Raw genomic sequence first — 21,461 nt, 5'->3', positions numbered from 1 at the left:
GACTGGCAGAGTGGCACGGCAGAGGGATTGGCAGAGGGATTGGCAGAGTGGCACGGCAGAGGGATTTGCAGAGGGACTGGAAAAGTGGAACGGCAGAGAGATTGGCAAAGTGGCATGGCAGAGGGATTGGCAGAGTGGCACGGCAGAGGGACTGGCAGAGTGGCACGGCAGGGACTGGCAGAGGGGCACGGCAGAGGGATTGGCAGAGAGGCACAGCAGAGGGACTGGCAGAGGGATTGGCAGAGTGGCACGGCAGAGGGATTGGCAGAGAGGCACGGCAGAGGGATTGGCAGAGTGGCACAGCAGAGGGATTGGCAGAGTAGCACAGCAGAGGGATTGGCAGAGTGGCACAGCAGAGGGATTGGCAGAGTAGCACAGCAGAGGGATTGGCAGAGTGGCACGGCAGAGGGATTGGCAGAGTGCACGGCAGAAGAATTGGCAGAGGGACTGGCAGAGTGGCACGGCAGAGGGACTGGCAGAGTGGCACAGCAGAGGGATTGGCAGAGAGGCACAGCAGAGGGATTGGCAGAGAGGCACGGCAGAGGGATTGGCAGAGTGGCACGGCAGAGGGATTGGCAGAGTGTCACGGCAGAAGAATTGGCAGATGGATTGGCAGAGGGACTGGCAAAGTGGCACGGCAGAGGGATTGGCAGTGGGATTGGCAGAGTGGCATGGCAGAGGGATTGGCAGAGTGGCATGGCAGAGGGATTGGCAGAGAGGCACGGCAGAGGGATTGGCAGAGTGGCATGGCAGAGGGATTGGCAGAGAGGCACGGCAGAGGGATTGGCAGAGTGGCATGGCAGAGGGGCATGGCAGGGGGATTGGCAGAGTGGCACGGCAGAGGGATTGGCAGAGTGGCACGGCAGAGGGACTGGCAGAGTGGCACGGCAGAGAGACTGGCAGAGTGGCACAGCAGAGGGACTGGCAGAGTGGCACGGCAGAGGGACTGGCAGAGCGGCACGGCAGAGGGACTGGCAGAGCGGCACGGCAGAGGGACTGGCAGAGGGGCACGGCAGAGGGACTGGCAGAGGGGCACGGCAGAGGGACTGGCAGAGCGGCACGGCAGAGGGATTGGCAGAGTGGCACGGCAGAGGGACTGGCAGAGCGGCACGGCAGAGGGACTGGCAGAGGAGGAGCGGTTGGAGAGGTGTATGAGCCTGGCAGCAGTATTCATTATGGACTGGAGATGGGACAATCCAATTAATAGGAAGTTAAAACTAATTGGCCCCATATAGGCTTTGTATCATTTGTAGTCACTTGGTCTTAAATTTCTTGTAACCTCTTTTGTAATTAGCTCTTTTATCCTGCCAACTGCACTGAGTGATTTACGTCCCTTATGGCCCCGACCCATGTGCCGCCCCACCTGCCCAAGGCAAATGGCCTCTCATGAAATGCAACGACTCTCAAGCCTCCTATTTCCACTGCATTTTGTATATTCCACAGTGAGCCCTGAGGCACACAATGGGTTAATAGATATCTCGCCTTTCCATTACAACTCGCAACTGGGAAGGTGTAAGCTGGGACAATGGGTTTCCTGCCATAAAACTACACAACAGTCCCTGCAGCTACAGTGCAGCCCCCACCAAAGAGATGGAAATGGGCGGAGACTCTGGCGCAGGGGGCGGGGAGAATTAATCAGATTTCACTTACAAAAAGTCGAAGCTGCACCAACAAACAGACACCTGGAGCTTTGGAAATAGTCATGTTTAGTTCTTTGCTGACTCGGCTCTGTTAGGGGGGAGCCAGACGCGGCTCTGAGAGACCCAACAGCTGGAACTGCAAACAAACAACAAAAGTAACAACTGTGGCTACAAACAAACTGACACCCAAAGTAATATTCAGAGGAAAGAGCGGGGGTGGGGGAATCACTCTGATACCAAATGGCAAATGGCTGTCTGGCCGAACTAAAGAAACCTGCTCCAACCCCCCCCCCCACCCCCTTTAGCTTTATTGTTCCTTTTCTTTCATCTCTAAGGAGCTCAGTTTGTTCCTCCTGATTGGGCTCCTTTTAGTACACAAGCTCCATCATCATTTTGCAGAGGAAACACTATTTGCCACTAGTGATGTAGCGAACCTCACAAAAAAGTTCGCAAACCCGTTCACGAACTTTCGCCAAAAAGTGCGAATATTCGCGAACTTTGCGAACCCCATAGACTTCAATGGGAAGGGGAACTTTAAAACCTAGAAAAGCCATTTCTGGCCAGAAAACTGATTTTAAAGCTGTTTAAAGGGTGCCACGGCCTGGGCAGTGACATGCAGGAGGGGGATCAAGGGCAAAAATTTCTCTGAAAAATTACAAGGAGGGCTGATGCCACACGTGGCGTTTTTACGCTGCGTATTTTCTAATTCTCTCAGCGGCTGAAAAACGCCCGATATCATCATCCATAGAAATAGCTTGAAAAGACTCGAAGCAAACCACACTATGCAGAAATACGCTAGAAAACGCCTTAGCACGGATTTTTCAAGCATTGGCCGAAATACGCCAGTATTTGCACAGCAAGCTATTCCTATGTATACACAAAGGCAGCTGCCAGACCTAGCGGAAATACGCGGCGTTTTTTGCTATTTCGCACTATTAGCACCATGGAAACGGGATTTGCTTAGGCCACCAGTGTAGCTGCCCGCCCAAGCCAACCTAACATTTGAGCTGCATAATTCATTGTGACTGTTAATGTAAGAGAAGTTTATAGCAACTTAGTGCAAATTTGCAGTACAGAACAATATATATTTTTATATGCTCTGTTGTATTGTAAGCAGAAAAGTTAGTCCTGCTGTTAAAGTTCATTTGTGTGTAGAGTAACAGCCAGCAGCATCAGCTAATATAGCCAGCTAAGCACAGGTCATTACAGGGTCAATCTGAGTACTCTAGTCACCTGACAGTCTAGTCCAATCAGAACCCAGCCTCACTCTGGGAGCTCTAGAACCTAGCCAGACATGCCAGCAGCCATCTTAGAGACAGAATCTTCAGAGAGCATGTCAGAGTAAAGAAACTGCCCTTAAGATCCTATGAGGTGAAAATAGGTGAGCTATCTTTGTTTATGTATGCTGATTAATGCTGCTAATGACAATGTTATTGATTATATGTTAGAATATACTGAATACTTCTTTTGTATGTTTGCCCCTAGTTCTACCACTTTCTACCACATTCTACCGCATTCTATGTGCACTTACTGCACGTATATCGCAACAATATTAATAAAACTGATCATCTTTGTTCCTGATTCCCTATCCTGATGATGTTACCAATAAAGAAAGTTATTCTTGTACCAGTGGTATGTTCTTAAAGTCTTTCAAGGATCCGAGGACAGTTACAGTAGAACTATTACCCTCTGAGGAGGCGAGAAGACGCACCTCATCAGAGCTACAGCAGAAGTCATATCAAGTGTGCCTCAGAGTGTAATTTCAAGCCCTTAAAGAGACAGTGCACTAAAAAGTTAAACAGCACTGTAAAGCTAACCTGCCTTTTCTGTGGCCATAGAGTTGACAAAATACCACAGAAGAAGTACAAATAGAGCCCAGTATTGCACCCAAGTAGATGTATGCCTCTCCTGCAGCCTTCAGAGTCAGAGCATTGCCACAGCGAGAGCGCACATATCGACAAGCGTGTTAATGCCCAGAGTGAAACAACCACGTGCTGCAATTCACCCAGAGACATCGCACACAAGCAGAGCAACAATCCTGAATGCTGCATCTCGGCTAGTAAAGACACAGACAGCATTCAGAAAGTAACTCAAGCAAGTCACAGACATTCACAGCTGCATCTCTGCAAGCAAAGACACAGACCGTCAGCATCCTGTAAGCAACTGCAAGCAAGCCAAAGTCCCTCACCTTGCATCTACTTCTGCAAAGACTGATCCTGAGTGATTTCTAACTTCTATAGAGAGACACTTAATTTGAATCAGCAAGCCGAGTCACTGTATCCTGCTCTTCACATTAAGGTCAGGGTTTCCTGTTTATTCCTTATTGATGGTCATGTGCTGACTTTAACACATTAAGAGGCATTGAATAAAAGGTAATAAGAACTTTGAAAGAATCCAGAGATATTTGCATTATAGGGACTTTATGTGAATTTGAATAAAGTTATTTATTCCTTTGTGTTTAACTTTAACTCTTTCAGGTCAAAATGTCTGTTTATAGTGATTCAATGCCATTGATAGAGGGTGAAGTGTTAAATAGTGAGAGATATTCCCTACAGCAGAAAGTATTAGAGTTAAGGGAAACCTTAAAGTCAGAGATAAATCCTGAAGAGATAGAAAGGATAAATTGTGACATAAAAGAGTACCTGTCTAAGATAGAGAAATTAGAAGCTGAGCTTAGGGAGTCTCAAGCAGTCTCAGAGCAGATAAGCCAGTTGAGACAGTCATCTCGTGAGAGAAGACCTACCCCAAAAATGCTAGAATATATGCAACAAGAGGCTGCACACAGAGAAAGGAAATTCAACCAAATGTACATAAAATGGAAAACGCACACCAATGAGGTTCGCATGAAGCTAAAACAAGAGTGTGCAGAGGATGAATTATCCAACATGATGGATGCTGTAGAGAAACACGAGTTAGATATGAAGACAACATTTGAGGAGCTAAGGTCTCACACAGTACCCTCCCAGGACATTAAAAGGAAGATCGATACATGCACTGCAATAACAGCAGATTTATTAGGGCTTATGAGAATACGATCAATTGAAAACGACTTTGACGCAGAGACAGAGAGAACAAGGCTACTAGAACTTTATAAAAGGGATTATGCAAAGTCCGTATATGGGTCCACAGTTTCAAGAGTAGCATCTTCTAGCAAACATTCTAGCCACTTATCTAAGTGCACCAGTACCTCAGCCAAAAGAGTAGAAGCATCTGCACAACTTGCCGCTAAAAGAGCTGAGATTGAGATGGAAGCTGTTATCGAAGCACAACGTCAACAATTAAAAAAGTTGAAAAACCAAAGAGACATCGAGGTCATAGAAGCTAAACTTAAAGTATATGCTGAAGAGGAAATAAAAGAAAATGGTGATAGATCCAGAGCAGTACTTCCTGAGGGAACAGATCCCTGTCCCTCTATCCTCACTGAGGAAGACAGAAATAAATCTAAGGCAGTGTATAGTGAGAGAACAGATCCCTGTCCTTCTATCCCCACTAGTCATCATAGTGACCAAGGAAATGTTGCAGCTATTGCTCAAGCAATACATGAGACAATGGTTCTTACAAGACTTCCAACTCCTGAACCAACTGTATTTTCAGGAGACCCATTGAAGTTCATAGAGTGGAGTACAAGCTTTGAAGCACTTATTGCACGTCGCTGCTCCAATCCAGCAGACAAGTTGTTCTACCTACAGAAGTATGTTAGTGGAGAAGCAAAGAGTGCTCTTGAAGGTAGCTTCTACAGGAAGGATGAAGAAGCCTTTAAACAAGCATGGGAGAAGCTGAAAACACGGTATGGTCATCCCTTTGTAGTACAGCGAGCCTTTAGAGAAAGACTTAACAGTTGGCCAAAGATAGGCTCTAAAGAGTATGTTAGGCTTAGAGAGTATGGTGACTTCCTGCAAGCATGTAGCAACGCCATTCCTCACATAAAGGGTTTGCAAGTACTGAATGACTGTGAAGAAAATCAGAAAATGTTACTTAAGCTGCCTGATTGGGTGACCTCAAGATGGAATCGTCATGTAACTAAACAGTTAGACCAAGGAAAGGAGTATCCCAGTTTTGAAGAGTTCTCTTCATTTGTCAATTCAGAAGCACGTATAGCATGCAATCCAGTGTCATCCCTCCACATTCTGAAACCTTTGGAAGGAAAGCCAACGAGAGAAATAAAACGTGCAAAGGTCACTTCATTTGCAGTCGATACAATGACTAAAGACCATGATACCAATGAGAGTAAGACTAAGGTCATTGATGTACTGAATAGAGAGAAAGCACGGACAGAGAGTCACACACCTCTTCAATGCATGTTCTGTGGAGAGAACCACTCCATCTACAAATGTCAACAAATGAAGGAAAGGCCGGTAGAGGAGAAGAAAAGATTCATACTGGATAACCAACTCTGTTTTGGTTGCCTAAGAAAGGGACACAGTGCCAAGGACTGTAAAAGAAGAGCCACCTGTGGCATTTGTAAAGGACGTCACCCAACCCCATTACATGAGGATCGCCCAAAAAGGGATAGAGCTTCAACACACAGTACACTCATTGAGGGAGAAATCATATCCACACTATCTTGCTGTATGGTTAAAAGTGAGAGTAAGAATACGTCAATGATCATCCCAGTGTGTATCTCATCTCCAGGAACAGAAGGCAAGGAGGTACTTGCTTATGCATTACTAGACACACAAAGCAGTAACACATTTATTGACCAAGAGGTCTGTGAGAAATTGCAAGTGGCAATGGAGCCAGTGAAGCTGAAGCTCTCAACGATTATGGGAAAAGACTCATTGGAAGATAGTCAAAGAGTCACAGGAGTAAAAGTCAAGGGACTTTGCTCAGATGTCACCATAGATCTACCTCCGGTCTATACAAGAGACTTCATACCCCTTGATCGTGAACACATACCTACCTGTGAAACAGCCAAAAAGTGGAAGCACCTATCAGTCATCTCTCATGAAATACCCCCTCTGAAGGAGTACCGTGTGGGGCTCCTGATAGGTTATGACTGTTCTAAAGCATTGATGCCACGACAAATAATAACAGGAGGTGATGATGAACCATATGCCATCAAAACTGATTTGGGATGGAGCATTATTGGAGGACCACAACAGGCTGCAAGCTCAAGACAAGTAACCGGGTTATGTCATCGCATATCTGTCAAGACGTCACTAACCCCAAGTCCTGCTGCAGTGATCAAGATTCTTGAGTCCGACTTTGCAGACACCAGCTCAAAGGAAAAGAGTATATCTCAAGAAGACATAACTTTCCTACACATCTTGGAAGGAGGCATTCAGCAAAACCAACAAGGCCATCTAGAGATGCCCTTACCTTTCAAAAAACGCCCTGACCTTCCATACAACAGGAATCTTGCCTTAGTACGACTAAGACGTTTAGAGAGGAAGCTGGGAAGAGAGCCAAAGTTCAAAGGCGACTATTCCAAGTTTATGGAAGGCATCATACAAGACGGAGATGCAGAAAGAGCCGACCATCAACCAGACCTGGGGAAGGTTTGGTACATTCCACATCAAGGTGTCTATCACTCGAAGAAACCAGACAAGATAAGAGTGGTGTTTGACTGCTCAGCAAGGTATGATGGTGTTGCATTGAACGATTATCTGTTAACGGGACCAGACCTCACAAATATGCTGTCTGGTGTTCTCGGTAGATTTCGGAAATACCCCATTGCTGTCATGTGTGACATTGAAAAGATGTTCCACAGGTTTCATGTGAAAGAGGAAGATAGAGATTTCCTGAGGTTCCTATGGTGGGAGAATGGAAACACTAACACAGAGCCTGTAGAATATCGCATGAAGGTTCATCTGTTCGGAGCAGCATCATCCCCAGGTTGTGCCAATTACGGTATGAAACACCTTGCCAATCAAAACGAAGGAAATTATCCATCTGCAGCAAACTTCATTAAGAAAAACTTTTATGTTGACGATGGACTTGTAAGCCTGCAATCAGCTGACTCAGCAATCAAATTAGTGAAAGAAACTCAAGAGTTGTGCGCAAAGGGAAATCTGCACCTTCACAAGTTCATCTCAAACAGCAGAGAAGTGTTGGAATCCATTCGTGAATCCGAACGTGCATCAGCAATGGAAAACGTAGACCTAAACTACGATGATCTTCCAGTCCAGAATGCACTTGGCCTGAGATGGGATGTTGAAAATGATGAGTTCTTCTTTAAGGTCTCTATTGAAGAGAAACCAGCAACAAGACGCAATATTCTCTCCACGGTAGCTTCTGTGTATGATCCATTGGGTTTCTTAGCCCCAGTAATCCTCAGAGGAAAAGGAATACTCCAAGAGCTGTGCAGACAGAAGCTAGGTTGGGATGACTCTATGCCAGAAGAACTGAGGCCAAGGTGGGAGAGTTGGATCAAGGATTTACAACATCTGCACGGAGTCAGAATACCAAGGTGCTTTGCACCCCACGATTTTGGAAAGTATGAGAGAATTGAACTGCATCACTTCTCAGATGCTAGTAGTTACGGCTATGGCCAATGTTCCTACATCAGGGTGATAAGAGATGAAAAGGTACATTGCTCCCTTGTCATGGCCAAGACCAGAGTTGCACCTACCAATGTTCTCACAATACCAAGACTGGAACTATCGGCTGCTGTAGTTTCTGCTTCAGTGAGCAAGTTCCTGAGAGACGAATTAGAGTTCAAGGTAGATGAAGAGTACTTTTGGACAGATTCACAGGTGGTTCTAGGCTACATAAATAATGAAGCTCGAAGATTTCATGTCTTTGTGGCGAACAGAGTTCAAAGAATTCGAGAAATTACTGATCCAGACCAGTGGTACTACATTGAGTCAGAAAGGAACCCAGCTGATCATGCTTCAAGAGGTCTTAAAGTTTCAGAAATGAAGGACTCAAATTGGTTTACAGGCCCAAAGTTCCTATGGGAAAGGGAAATAGTACCCATCAAAAATTGCCTAGAGCTATCAATGTCTGATCCTGAAGTGAAGGTCATTCAAGCCTTAAACACAACAACCAAGTGCCAGGACGATATGCTCGAAAGACTATCACGATTCTCCAATTGGACTACAGTAGTAAATGTAGTTGCTCGAATTCAGTGTCTGGTAAGACGAACTAGGAAGTTTGAACCCTTGAACGTTGAAGAAAGAATGAGAGCTGAGGATACAGTTATAAAACTCATTCATCAGAAATTTTACAAAGAAGAATTAAAGATGCTCAGTCAAGAACCTGGAAGGATCCCCAACAACCACCCTTTGCATCAACTTAATCTTATCCTACAGGATGGTATAATAAGAGTGGGAGGAAGATTGGAAAATGCACCTTTATCTTTCAGAGTGAAGCATCCAGCGATTCTTCCCAAGGATTCTACCCTTACAAGCCTGATAATTGATCATCATCACACAAGGTCCTCACATCAAGGCAGAGGTCTAACCTTGAGCTACTTGAGAGATGGTGGTTACTGGATTGTGAATGGCAGTAAAACTGTAGCTAAACACATAGCTACTGTGTCGGAAGACTCGAAGGCCGACAGAAGACCAAAGAATGGCAAATTTACCCATGGATCGTGTAGAACCATCGCCTCCCTTCTCTTATTGTGGCATGGATTGTTTTGGTCCATTCTACACCAAGCAAGATCGTAAGGAGCACAAAAGATATGGTCTACTTTTCACGTGTCTAAGCTCCAGAGCAATCCACATAGAGATGTTGGAGAATATGTCAACTGATGTGTTCATCAATGCTCTTCGATGCTTCATAGCCATTAGAGGCACCGTAAGAGAAATCAGATCTGACCAAGGTTCTAACTTTGTTGGAGCTAAGAATGAGTTAAGAAAGGCTTTAGAAGAAGTAGACAAAGAAAGGATAACCATGTTTCTGGCAGAGAGACAATGTGACTTTCACATGAATGTTCCAGATGCAAGCCATACGGGAGGTGTTTGGGAGCGTCAGATAAGAACTGTAAGGAATGTTCTGAGTTCAGTACTAAAGCAGAGTGCTGGAAGAATAGATGATGCTTCTCTGAGGACTGTATTTTATGAAGCTATGTCCATTGTGAACAGTCGTCCATTGACAGTTGATAATATCAATGACCCAACAAGTTTAGATCCTCTGACTCCAAATCATCTGCTTCACCTAAAGTCCACTCCCATACAGCCACCACCCGGCAAGTTCCTCGAGGAAGATTTGTATGCCAGAAAGAGATGGCGACGTGTGCAATATCTGACCGAACAATTTTGGAACAGATGGAAGAAGGAGTACCTAGCTAATCTCACTATCAGACAAAAATGGCATACTCCTAGGAGAAATGTTCAAATAAACGACATAGTGATCGTCAAAGAAGAGGACATACCCAGAAATCGATGGAGAATTGCTAAAGTTCTTGAAGTTCAGAAAGACAATGACGGATTGGTAAGAAGAGTGAAATTACAGATGGGAGATTCCAAATTAAGTAAGAGAGGAGAACGTCTCACTACTCCACTCATCCTAGAACGTCCTATCCAAAAACTGGTCGTTCTTATCGAGAATAATAATAATAAGTAAAATTCCCTTAATCTATGCAAACCAACTCAACAATGAATGCATAAATTAAAGGTAATTTGGTGGGAGTGTAGCTGCCCGCCCAAGCCAACCTAACATTTGAGCTGCATAATTCATTGTGACTGTTAATGTAAGAGAAGTTTATAGCAACTTAGTGCAAATTTGCAGTACAGAACAATATATATTTTTATATACTCTGTTGTATTGTAAGCAGAAAAGTTAGTCCTGCTGTTAAAGTTCATTTGTGTGTAGAGTAACAGCCAGCAGCATCAGCTAATATAGCCAGCTAAGCACAGGTCATTACAGGGTCAATCTGAGTACTCTAGTCACCTGACAGTCTAGTTTAATCAGAACCCAGCCTCACTCTGGGAGCTCTAGAACCTAGCCAGACATGCCAGCAGCCATCTTAGAGACAGAATCTTCAGAGAGCATGTCAGAGTAATGAAACTGCCCTTAAGATCCTATGAGGCGAAAATAGGTGAGCTATCTTTGTTTATGTATGCTGATTAATGCTGCTAATGACAATGTTATTGATTATATGTTAGAATATACTGAATACTTCTTTTGTATGTTTGCCCCTAGTTCTACCACTTTCTACCACATTCTACCGCATTCTATGTGCACTTACTGCACGTATATCGCAACAATATTAATAAAACTGATCATCTTTGTTCCTGATTCCCTATCCTGATGATGTTACCAATAAAGAAAGTTATTTTTGTACCAGTGGTATGTTCTTAAAGTCTTTCAAGGATCCGAGGACAGTTACAACCAGTACTAGGCTGAAAAACGCCATGTGTGGCTTGTGCGGCGATTTTAGGCCCAGAAAATACACAGCGGAAAAACGCCACGTGTGGCGAAGGCGAACCCAATATTGCGAACATCGCCAAAAGTTCGCAAACTTGAGAACAACCGATGTTCGCGCGAATTAGTTCGCCGGCAAACAGTTTGCTACATCTCTATTTACCACAAGTTTAAGGACCCACAGAAGGACTGGCCAACTGCGAGCTAGTGATGGGCAAATCTGTCCTGTTTCGCTTCACTGGAAAATTAGTGAAACTATGGAAAAATTTGCAAAATGGAGAAAAATTTAAGTTTAGTGAAACAATTAACCAATGGCAAAATGCAGGAATTCGCTGCGAATCTATGCCTGGCAAAAAAATGTGCTCATCACTACTGGTAGCCCAGGAGCCACATTGGACAGCACTGACCTATAGGAATCAATCAGCAGGGGGCAATTACTGATTACATCTGAAACACCTGATTGGCTGATGTGGGTTATTGCTCCTGGGCAAACTTTGGGGAGATGTGTTAGCCAGGTAAGGACACTATCAGTCTGAAACACAACTTTTTAAGCACAATCCTTCTATATCTAGAGGAGTATAATTCCCTGGTACATTCATCATTTTTATAGGATATGTCTCCTTTGAGGTTCAGAGCACCCAGCCGCCATCATCAAACCTGGCAAATCTTATTGTCCTGCATCTTTTCCTTGTGTCCAGTGTGGTACTGGCCCAGCAGGATGCCAGGAAAACTACCGGTGGGCCCAGGTGTCAGCGCTTCTATCTGTTTAGCCTATTTCCTGTTTATTCCCTATGTCTGTATGGGAACAAGGAAGCTCGATAGATGGAAGAATAGAGTATAGTTTAGAAAAAATAGACTTGGATAATAAAGAGTTTGAGGGAGGAGCATTGAGTATTGAGAGTGGCCGCTCAGTCCCAAATTGCTTCTGTCTCTTTCCCTGTCTTCTGCTCATTATGATCCCTGAAGGCACAAGTGTAAAAAGACATATCAGAGAGTCTTTGCCTACGATTTACTCACCATCAGCCCCAATATGCTCCAGCAGCTTCTTCCAACAGGAATTTAATAGCATTAAAGGAGACATATTGGATAAATGGGGAGCAACGCTTATTTTGTAGGCAATTATGAATAATATCCGGTGCTGGTTTCCCTTTGGGCTAAACATTAACCCTATCTGTAACAATGGCCCCTTTATTGGAGCTCCCTATAGATCCTCTCAGGTCCCTGTCTGGGTTTCACATGAGGGGTGGGCGTGTCCTAACGGTCCCTGCCAGAAGCACAGTAGGGGGGGGAGAGCCAATCACAGCCCTGCACTCACACAAGCACAGACAGGCTTCAGTTCCCTATCAGGTCAGCCTAGCTGCTGATTGGTTCCTATCCTACAGTGCAGGGTACGGAGGGCCGGCGGCTCCCCAGCTCATCCAGAGAATTCAGCCAGCAGGAAGTGGCACAGATGGGCGGGGCTAGTGGGGTTTTTGTGGAATTTCTCAATAAATCAGTCAGAAAGACAACTTTTTAAGCCCAATCCTTCTATATCTAGAGGAGTATAATTCCCTGGTACATTCATCATTTTTATAGGATATGTCTCCTTTAAAACTTCTGCCAAAAGAAACACCAAACCACAGGGAACTTCACTTGCTCCATCTTTATTAAAGATGTAGCGAACATCGCCGAAAATGTTCGCAAACCCGTTCGCGGACTTTCGCCAAAACTCGCGAATATTCGCGAACTTTGCGAACCCCATAGACTTCAATGGGAAGGCGAACTTTAAAACCTAGAAAAGCCATTTCTGGCCAGAAAACTGATTTTAAAGTTGTTTAAAGGGTGCCACGACCTGGACAGTGACATGCAGGAGGGGGATCAAGGGCAAAAACTTCTCTGAAAAATACTTTGTAAGAAAAACGCCAAAAAATAACGCCAAAAAAACCCAAAGTGCCGAACATCGGCAAAAGTCCGCGAATTTGCGCGAACGCGAACACCCGATGTTCGCTACATCTCTAATCTTTATACTGTATACTCCCACCCAATGAAACCCAGATACCATATCTATTGTAGCCAAGAGGTGCCATCGTGATACTCACCTGGGTGCCAATTAGTGATTTGCTGGAAATTTGTGAATCTTTGAAAAGATTTGCAAAACGCGAAAATGTTGCATGTCAAAAATAAATTGACAAAAAAAATTTATGCAGAGGACAATGTTGTCATGCGGCAGATTTTGTCGCTATTTCGCCCATCACTAGTGACAGTCAGATGCTACTAGGACGCCATATTAGAACTCCAAGAATGCCAATAAACTTATACCAAGTCAGTGGGTCCCAGAGTCCCTGAATCTGCAGCCAAACTCCCCCAGCAATGGCTCCCTGTACTGTGCTACTTGCCTGGGACTCCGACCCCCCCACACTCCCTTTATAGCCTCCCCCTCTCTCACTCACCTGCCCATATTATACCCGGGGCCCCCTTATTTCTCTGGGGGAACAGCGGGAGGGGAAGGATTTCTATTCATCCCCAACAATTCCCACAAATGGGAAGGAGAGAAATGAAGCGGAGCCTTTCCGGGGAGCGGGACTGAGTTCCCAGGAGCTGCTCTGGGCAATATATGCAGCCAATAGAATGGGAATTAGTGGCACAGACCCGGGCACTTACTGGGGCAGCTGATCCCATACAGACTGGGGCACATTTATACTCAGAGCCGAGAGAAACAGCACAATATTCCGTCTCTGGAAACACACGGACACCGGGCTACAGGGGAGAGAGGGAGAGAGTGAGTGGGCGGGGAAATAAACATTTACCCAATAGAAAGGGACGTCTAGCTAGAGAAGTGACCAATCGGTGCAAAGGGGAAATGTATATATAGCGGAGTTACACGAACGAAACGTATAGTTATTTCTTACTTGTGACTGTACGCGAGTTTAGAGCTTAGAATGTCTGAGACCGCTCCCGCCCCTCCCCCGGCTGAACCCGCCGCTGCCAAGAAGAAGCAGCCCAAGAAGGGAGGCGCTAAAGCCAAGAAACCCGCCGGGCCCAGCGCGTCCGAACTGATCGTGAAAGCCGTGTCCGCCTCTAAGGAGCGCAGCGGGGTGTCCCTGGCCGCTCTCAAGAAGGCTCTGGCTGCCGGAGGCTACGATGTGGAGAAGAACAACAGCCGCCTCAAGCTGGCTCTCAAGGCCTTGGTCACTAAGGGGACTCTCACCCAAGTCAAGGGGAGCGGAGCCTCCGGATCCTTCAAGCTGAACAAGAAGCAGCTGGAGAGTAAGGAGAAGGCGGCCAAGAAGAAGCCAGCGGCGCCCAAAGCCAAGAAACCAGCGGCGGCAAAGAAGGCGCACAAGTCCCCTAAAAAGCCCAAGAAGGTCTCGGCAGCAGCAAAGAGCCCCAAGAAGGTGAAGAAACCGGCAAAGGCCGCCAAAAGCCCCAAGAAGCCCAAAGCGGCCAAACCCAAGAAGGTGGCCAAGAGCCCGGCTAAAAAGGCCGCCAAGCCCAAAGCTGCCAAGAGCCCGGCTAAAAAGGCTCCAAAGCCTAAAGCTACAAAGAGCCCCGCAAAGGCCAAGGCAGCCAAACCCAAAGCGGCTAAAGCGAAGAAGGCGGCGCCCAAGAAGTAATTCGGCCCCGGGGCCCCTGCGCACTGACCCAAAGGCTCTTTTCAGAGCCACCACCTCCTCCATCTAAAGAGCCGATACCTGTGTAATCCGCTAATTATAGGGTTAATATAAGGGTCCCGATTCTCTTTTATTGTTTCATAACATTCCGTATCCGGCCCTGTTCCCATAAACTCTACCCCGGTGTATACTCGCCCCAATAATCTGACAGATGTGACCGGTTTATTCTTTGCCTATAGTCGGTATCGGGGCGAGTGAATGAGGCCAATCACAATGCCGGTTTCTATAGAGGAATTCAGGTCCGAATGAAAAAAAAACGTTCATTGTTCCCCAACAAAAAGGGAAAGACCGGGTTTATTTGGGCGCTGTAACTTCCCTAATGTCCTGCCGTGTTAGTTTAAAAAAAATCCCAAATTACCACTAGATGTCGCCCAAACACCAAGTTTCGTTCTATCACTCACGGGCTAAAGGTTTCTTTTTCCTGTATCAGTGAGAAGCTTTACTGGGGGCTTATGGCTAAACTGCACATCTCACTCTCACGTCTGCTATGTACCTAAATATAACTGTAAATACATCGCACAGAAGCGCCACCCGGTAACCTGAATAGGACTCGCTATTTCCTTCTATGGGATATTTTGGCGGCAGCCTGAAATCCAACCGTTATCAGTCAATAGGGTGGGAGGCGGGACCCATTTAAATTAGCCAATGACACATAAGTATTTACGCGGCATTTCATAAAGATACATGGATTCGCTGGGAAGGCAAGGGCGTGTTTATAATTAGCCAATCAATTTGAGCTTGTGCCTATAAGAAACCCGGGTTGCGGCCAGTTCAGGATACTCTGTTCCGCAGTGTTAGTGTTACAGAATGGCCCGTACCAAGCAGACCGCCCGTAAGTCTACAGGAGGGAAAGCTCCCCGCAAGCAGCTGGCAACCAAAGCAGCCAGGAAGAGCGCTCCGGCCACCGGTGGAGTGAAGAAACCTCACCGTTACCGGCCCGGCACAGTCGCTCTCCGTGAGATCCGCCGCTACCAGAAATCCACCGAGCTGCTCATCCGCAAGCTGCCTTTCCAGCGCCTGGTCCGGGAGATCGCTCAGGACTTCAAGACCGACCTGCGCTTCCAGAGCTCAGCCGTCATGGCTCTGCAGGAGGCCAGCGAGGCTTATCTGGTCGGTCTCTTTGAGGACACCAACCTGTGCGCCATCCACGCCAAGAGGGTCACCATCATGCCCAAGGACATCCAGCTGGCCCGCAGGATCCGAGGCGAGAGGGCTTAGATCATCGGCAGCTTCTCTCCCAGCAGCACAAAGGCTCTTTTCAGAGCCCCCAAAACCGCAATCAAACGAGCTTGAGCCTCTTTATTATCGGGCAAATTCCTTGTAGTGTTGTGGTGGAGTTTTACAATAGGTGGGTGTAACATTGGGACTGGGAAGAATCTGGGGTGCAGTTATTTTTGGCGGGGGCTGAAGCTGCTCTGAGGCGCAGCGGGAGGTTGGGCTGTGGGTACAATATTCAGGGGCAATTCGGTACCTGGTCTCACTTTCCCCCCAAATTCTTCTGAAGTCGCTAATGACTTTAGTGATAAACCCGACAGTCGCAGTAACGTTACTGAGGAGAAATGGAACAATAACAGTTCGTTACTCTGACACTGCGGGGAGGTTACAGCCTGAGGCCGATACATTGCCCCAACCCGCAGCTCATATGTAGCGATCTGGGAGCTGATTGGTCGGTAACACACGGCTACAGAACTGCAATAGGGATTATTTCTACTAATTTCAGAATAGTTTTTCCTTTTCCCTATTGAGTGAGACGGAAAAGAGCTAAAACCAACGGTGCAAATTACAATTATTCCCGAATAGCGATAGGAACCGAGGGGGTTCCGGGGTTTTATACAGAAATGCAGCATCTGAAGTGGAGGGGCGCGTATTGTGCTGATCAGTCCCAGCCCGGTGCCGCTCCCTTATACTTACTGTCACTTTCCTGCACAGAGTAGCGCAGTGACGCTTTGCTCGGTATAGGGGGGAGTAGCCAAATAGACTCGGTGCCACAGTATAGATTATATGCGGGCCGATTTTATCCTAATAAATCTAGTAATAATAATGTAACTAATAAAATACAATCGCAATACTTTGAGTGTATTCAAGTCAGATCAAATTATTTTGGCGGGCGATTTGAAATTATTAACGGCTTTACATATGTTTCAGTCATTGGCTTTGAGAATACAAAGGAACGTTTGTATTGTCCAATCAAGAGCCTAGTTACCCAGACGTTCTAACCTCCGCCCCCTCCTAAGTTCCCACTCAGGTCCTGTGCCTGTGTATATAAGCGGGTGGCTGCGCTACAGAAATGATTCTCGAACAGCGGTGAGAGGAAGATATAGTTATGTCCGGACGCGGTAAAGGCGGGAAGGGTTTGGGGAAAGGAGGCGCCAAGCGGCACAGGAAGGTGCTGCGGGATAACATCCAGGGCATCACCAAGCCCGCCATCCGCCGCCTGGCACGGAGAGGGGGAGTCAAGCGCATCTCTGGCCTCATCTATGAGGAGACTCGGGGGGTCCTCAAGGTTTTCCTGGAGAATGTCATCCGGGACGCCGTCACCTACACCGAGCACGCCAAGAGGAAGACCGTTACCGCCATGGATGTGGTGTACGCTCTCAAGCGCCAGGGCCGCACTCTCTACGGCTTCGGGGGCTGAATCTGATTCATTTCCCGGCTACTGATCTATCTGACAAAGGCTCTTTTCAGAGCCACCCACTCACTCGGTTATTTAGAGCTGTTACTGCTTGTTCCAACTTATAGCCATTATCTCTAGTTATGTGTGTGTAACTTCCCGCTCACTGACACCCACAGGCAAGTTACTGACTCCCTTTGCACCGGAAGCTCCATCTCCCCCGGGCTCTGTAATAGGAACCGGCTCATTACTGATCCCTATTTATACACGGACTGAGCTGCAGGTCCCTCCGAGCTCTCAGCCCCTGTACTTGTTACTCCCGCGAATCCCCTATCGGATAATAATGCGCCAAAGCGGCTGGAGCCCCAGTTACACCTTCTAATTAGAGTGAAACGATGGAACCTCCTGTCAGTTTACTGATCGTGGGACAAACGTGATTTCATTCTGCAGAGAATATTAGTATTGAGTTTAACTCCCTATAATTGGCTCCCCATAAACACCCGGTGCTTCCACTGAGTTCAAAAATCCCGCCAAAATGTCTACGTGCCATTGGTTATTCTTGAATTGAAACGTTATCAGCAGATAAAGCAGCTCCGTATCTACATCCCATACAGCAGCCGCTCTTGTTCCGCGCCGGATCGGCTATGGGATCCCCCCGTCACTCTGCGAACCCCCCATCTGCTAATAACGTGTCTCCCTCTGTCTCTGAGTAACTGGGAAGGTTAACCCTTAGGCACCGGGTAACATTCTAATAGATCCGCACTGCCAGATACTCCTATGGGTTGTACCGGGGGCTGAATAAAAGAGCACGGAAGGGATCAGCCCTCGGTATCAGATTGTGTCTCTCCCCGGCACAGCGCCTCTTGTTTCTATTCATAGAGTCTGTACAATAGAAAGGGGGAGCGGATATAGTTGGACGGATTAATCCAACCCACAAAGAACTTTATAATGGATCTGAAACAAAGCGGCACTAAGCATTGTACTGTAATGTCTATTGTGTAACAGAGCTCGGAAAATTGTGAATGCAGCCCTCTGTAGCCGGTGTGGGGGCTCTGAAAAGAGCCTTTGTGTTGTTTCCTGATGGGGGCGCTGTGACCGGGCAGCTCACTTGCTCTTGGCCGCCTTGGAGGTCTCTGTTTTCTTGGGCAGCAGCACGGACTGGATGTTGGGCAGGACCCCGCCCTGAGCGATAGTGACTCCTCCGAGCAGTTTGTTCAGCTCCTCATCATTGCGCACAGCGAGCTGCAGGTGCCTGGGGATGATACGGGTCTTCTTGTTATCCCGGGCAGCGTTCCCGGCCAACTCCAGGATCTCAGCGGTCAGGTATTCGAGCACTGCGGCCAGATAGACCGGAGCTCCGGCTCCCACCCGCTCAGCATAATTGCCCTTTCTCAAGAGCCTGTGAACTCGGCCAACTGGGAACTGCAGCCCAGCCCGGGATGAGCGGGTCTTGGCCTTAGCCCGAACCTTCCCGCCTTGTTTGCCTCTTCCGGACATTGTTGCAAGTAAGCCTCTAATACAAAGATAATGCAGAATGTAACGCTTTCCCACCCAGGTACTGGTTTTAGTAGGCCGCGCTGGACACACCTCTCTTCTCTAATTGGGTGAGTTCCAATGCAGCCAATCAAACTGTAGGTTTTGGAAGCACCAATCAATTGCTCTATATGCATTTCTCCGTTTTGTATTGGGTGAGTTAATTGCAGCCAATCACACAGATGTTTTCAGAAACACCAATCCGTAGCTGTAGATGGGCGGTTTTATACCATGTGACAAAACTAACCAGTAATAGTTTGTGCTATTAGGCAGCCTTATTTGCATGGGAGGGCTATAAAAGCAGCAGCCCGGGAGGCGGAGGGAACAGTTTTCTCGTTTATCGGAAAGCGTAAGGATAGTTGATCATGCCTGAACCAGCCAAGTCCGCTCCAGCCGCGAAGAAAGGCTCCAAGAAAGCGGTGACCAAGACCCAGAAGAAAGATGGGAAGAAGCGCAGGAAGACAAGGAAGGAGAGTTACGCCATTTACGTGTACAAGGTGCTGAAGCAGGTGCACCCCGATACCGGCATCTCCTCCAAGGCCATGAGCATCATGAACTCCTTTGTCAACGATGTGTTTGAGCGCATCGCAGGGGAAGCCTCCCGCCTGGCTCATTACAACAAGCGCTCCACCATCACCTCCCGGGAGATCCAGACCGCGGTCCGCCTGCTGCTGCCTGGGGAGCTGGCCAAGCACGCCGTGTCCGAGGGCACCAAGGCTGTCACCAAGTACACCAGCGCCAAGTAACTGCTGCCCCATCTCCTGCCCTACTCCCGGCAACACAAAGGCTCTTCTAAGGGCCCCTACTCTCTCCCTATAAGATCTGTAACTGGTTATTGGCTATAGGATGTCTGTGTAGAGTGAATGAACGTTTATTTGGGTGGATGTTGTGGTTTATGGAGAAATACTGCTGTACAACAGCCAGTGACATTGGCATCAGAAAGAATGTTTGGAGTACAATTATTTTTGGTGGTGCTAAAGCTGCTCTAACGCGCAGGGAGAAGTTGGGCTGTGAGTAAGGTGCTTCCTAGAGGCTTCTGATTGGTTCCTATTTTACAGTGCTGACCCCACCCCCCCAGCTCATCCAGAGAATTCAGCCAGCAGGAAGTGGAACAGATGGGCGGGGCTAGTGGGGTTTGGGGGAATTTCTCAATAAATCAGTCAGAAACACAACTTTAAGCACAATCCTTCTATATCTAGAGGAGTATAATTCCCTGGTACATTCATAATATTTATAGGATATGTCTGCTTTAAATGACATCAATAGAGCTGCATGTGGGGTGAGACACTGCCAGAAGATTCTGGATATGTGAGGGGCAATAAGTAAAATAATAAAGCGCCAACATACCCCGCAGCGCTGTACAATAAGTGGGTTCCATACATTGGGCATACAGAGTAACATATAAAGCAATCAATAACCGATACAAGAGGTGAAGAGAGCCCTGCCCAAAAGAGCTTACAATCTACAAGTAGAAAGGGTTGAGACACAAGGTGTGGGAATGGGCAGAGTTGGGAGGGGTGGGGCAGGGGGTATTTAGCCGCACACTGAGGGGATGTTACACTAGATTAGGGGAAGCCTCTCTGAATAAATGTGTTTTTAGAGATCTCTTGAAGGCAGAGAGATTGGGAGAAAGTCTGACAGTTTGTGGGAGCGAATCCCAGAGAAGGGGGGCAGCCCTTGCAAAGTCTTGTGTGAGCGTGTGAGGAGGGAATGAGGAGTTGGGGGGCAGGTTAGTAGGGGGGTAACAAGCGGGTTGGATGGTACCTAGAGATGAGTTCAGAGATGTAGGGTGGGGCAGAGTTATGGGCTGCTTTGTATGTGAGAGTCATTAGTTTGAATTTTATCCTGGATGGTAGGGGATGCCAGTGCAGGGATTGGCAGAGAGGCACAGCAGAGGGATTGGCAGAGTGGCACGGCAGAGGGACTGGAAGAGGGATTGGCAGAGTGGCACGGCAGAGGGATTGGCAGAGGGACTGGAAAAGTGGAACGGCAGAGGGATTGGCAAAGTGGCATGGCAGAGGGATTGGCAGAGTGGCATGGCAGAGGGATTGGCAGAGTGGCACGGCAGGGACTGGCAGAGGGGCACGGCAGAGGGGCACGGCAGGGGACTGGCAGAGTGGCACGGCAGAGGGATTGGCAGAGTGGCACGGCAGAGGGCCTGGCAGAGTGGCACGGCAGGGACTGGCAGAGTGGCACGGCAGGGATTGGCAGAGAGGCACGGCAGAGGGACTGGCAGAGGGATTGGCAGAGTGACACGGCAGAGGGATTGGCAGTGGCACGGCAGAGGGATTGGCAGTGGCACGGCAGAGGGCCTGGCAGAGTGGCACGGCAGGGATTGGCAGAGGGATTGGCAGAGAGGCACGGCAGAGGGACTGGCAGAGGGATTGGCAGAGTGACACGGCAGAGGGATTGGCAGTGGCACGGCAGAGGGATTGGCAGAGTGGCACAGCAGAGGGATTGGCAGAGTGGCACGGCAGAGGGATTGGCAGAGTGGCATGACAGAGGGATTGGCAGAGAGGCACGGCAGAGGGACTGGAAGAGGGATTGGCAGAGTGGCACGGCAGAGGGATTGGCAGAGGGACTGGAAAAGTGGAACGGCAGAGGGATTGGCAAAGTGGCATGGCAGAGGGATTGGCAGAGTGGCATGGCAGAGGGATTGGCAGAGTGGCACGGCAGGGACTGGCAGAGGGGCACGGCAGAGGGGCACGGCAGGGG

The 21,461-nt window shown here is 47.6% G+C and overlaps 3 protein-coding genes across 3 annotated transcripts; 2 read left to right on the top strand and 1 right to left on the bottom strand.

Annotated features, from left to right (window-relative positions):
• The first annotated feature begins 13,823 nt into the window (after positions 1 to 13,823).
• On the top strand, positions 13,824 to 14,598 carry LOC101730473 (histone H1B). Its single transcript, XM_004913852.4, has one exon. The coding sequence runs from the start codon at positions 13,871 to 13,873 to the stop codon at positions 14,543 to 14,545; it is 675 nt and encodes a 224-aa protein (XP_004913909.2). The 5' UTR covers positions 13,824 to 13,870; the 3' UTR covers positions 14,546 to 14,598.
• A 3,659-nt stretch (positions 14,599 to 18,257) lies between these two features.
• On the bottom strand, positions 18,258 to 18,731 carry LOC100485548 (histone H2A type 1). Its single transcript, XM_002940783.5, has one exon. The coding sequence runs from the start codon at positions 18,708 to 18,710 to the stop codon at positions 18,318 to 18,320; it is 393 nt and encodes a 130-aa protein (XP_002940829.2). The 5' UTR covers positions 18,711 to 18,731; the 3' UTR covers positions 18,258 to 18,317.
• A 328-nt stretch (positions 18,732 to 19,059) lies between these two features.
• Positions 19,060 to 19,507, top strand: LOC116406438 (histone H2B 1.1-like). Its single transcript, XM_031893113.1, has one exon. It carries the CDS (start codon positions 19,112 to 19,114, stop codon positions 19,490 to 19,492), a length of 381 nt encoding a protein of 126 aa, XP_031748973.1. The 5' UTR covers positions 19,060 to 19,111; the 3' UTR covers positions 19,493 to 19,507.
• Positions 19,508 to 21,461: the final 1,954 nt, after the last annotated feature.

Source organism: Xenopus tropicalis, chromosome 9 (genome assembly GCF_000004195.4).
Source record: "Xenopus tropicalis strain Nigerian chromosome 9, UCB_Xtro_10.0, whole genome shotgun sequence".
In the NCBI taxonomy this organism is placed as follows: Eukaryota; Metazoa; Chordata; class Amphibia; order Anura; family Pipidae; genus Xenopus; species Xenopus tropicalis.
Note: the sequence above shows the minus strand (reverse complement) of the source record. Positions and strands in the feature narration are given on the sequence as shown.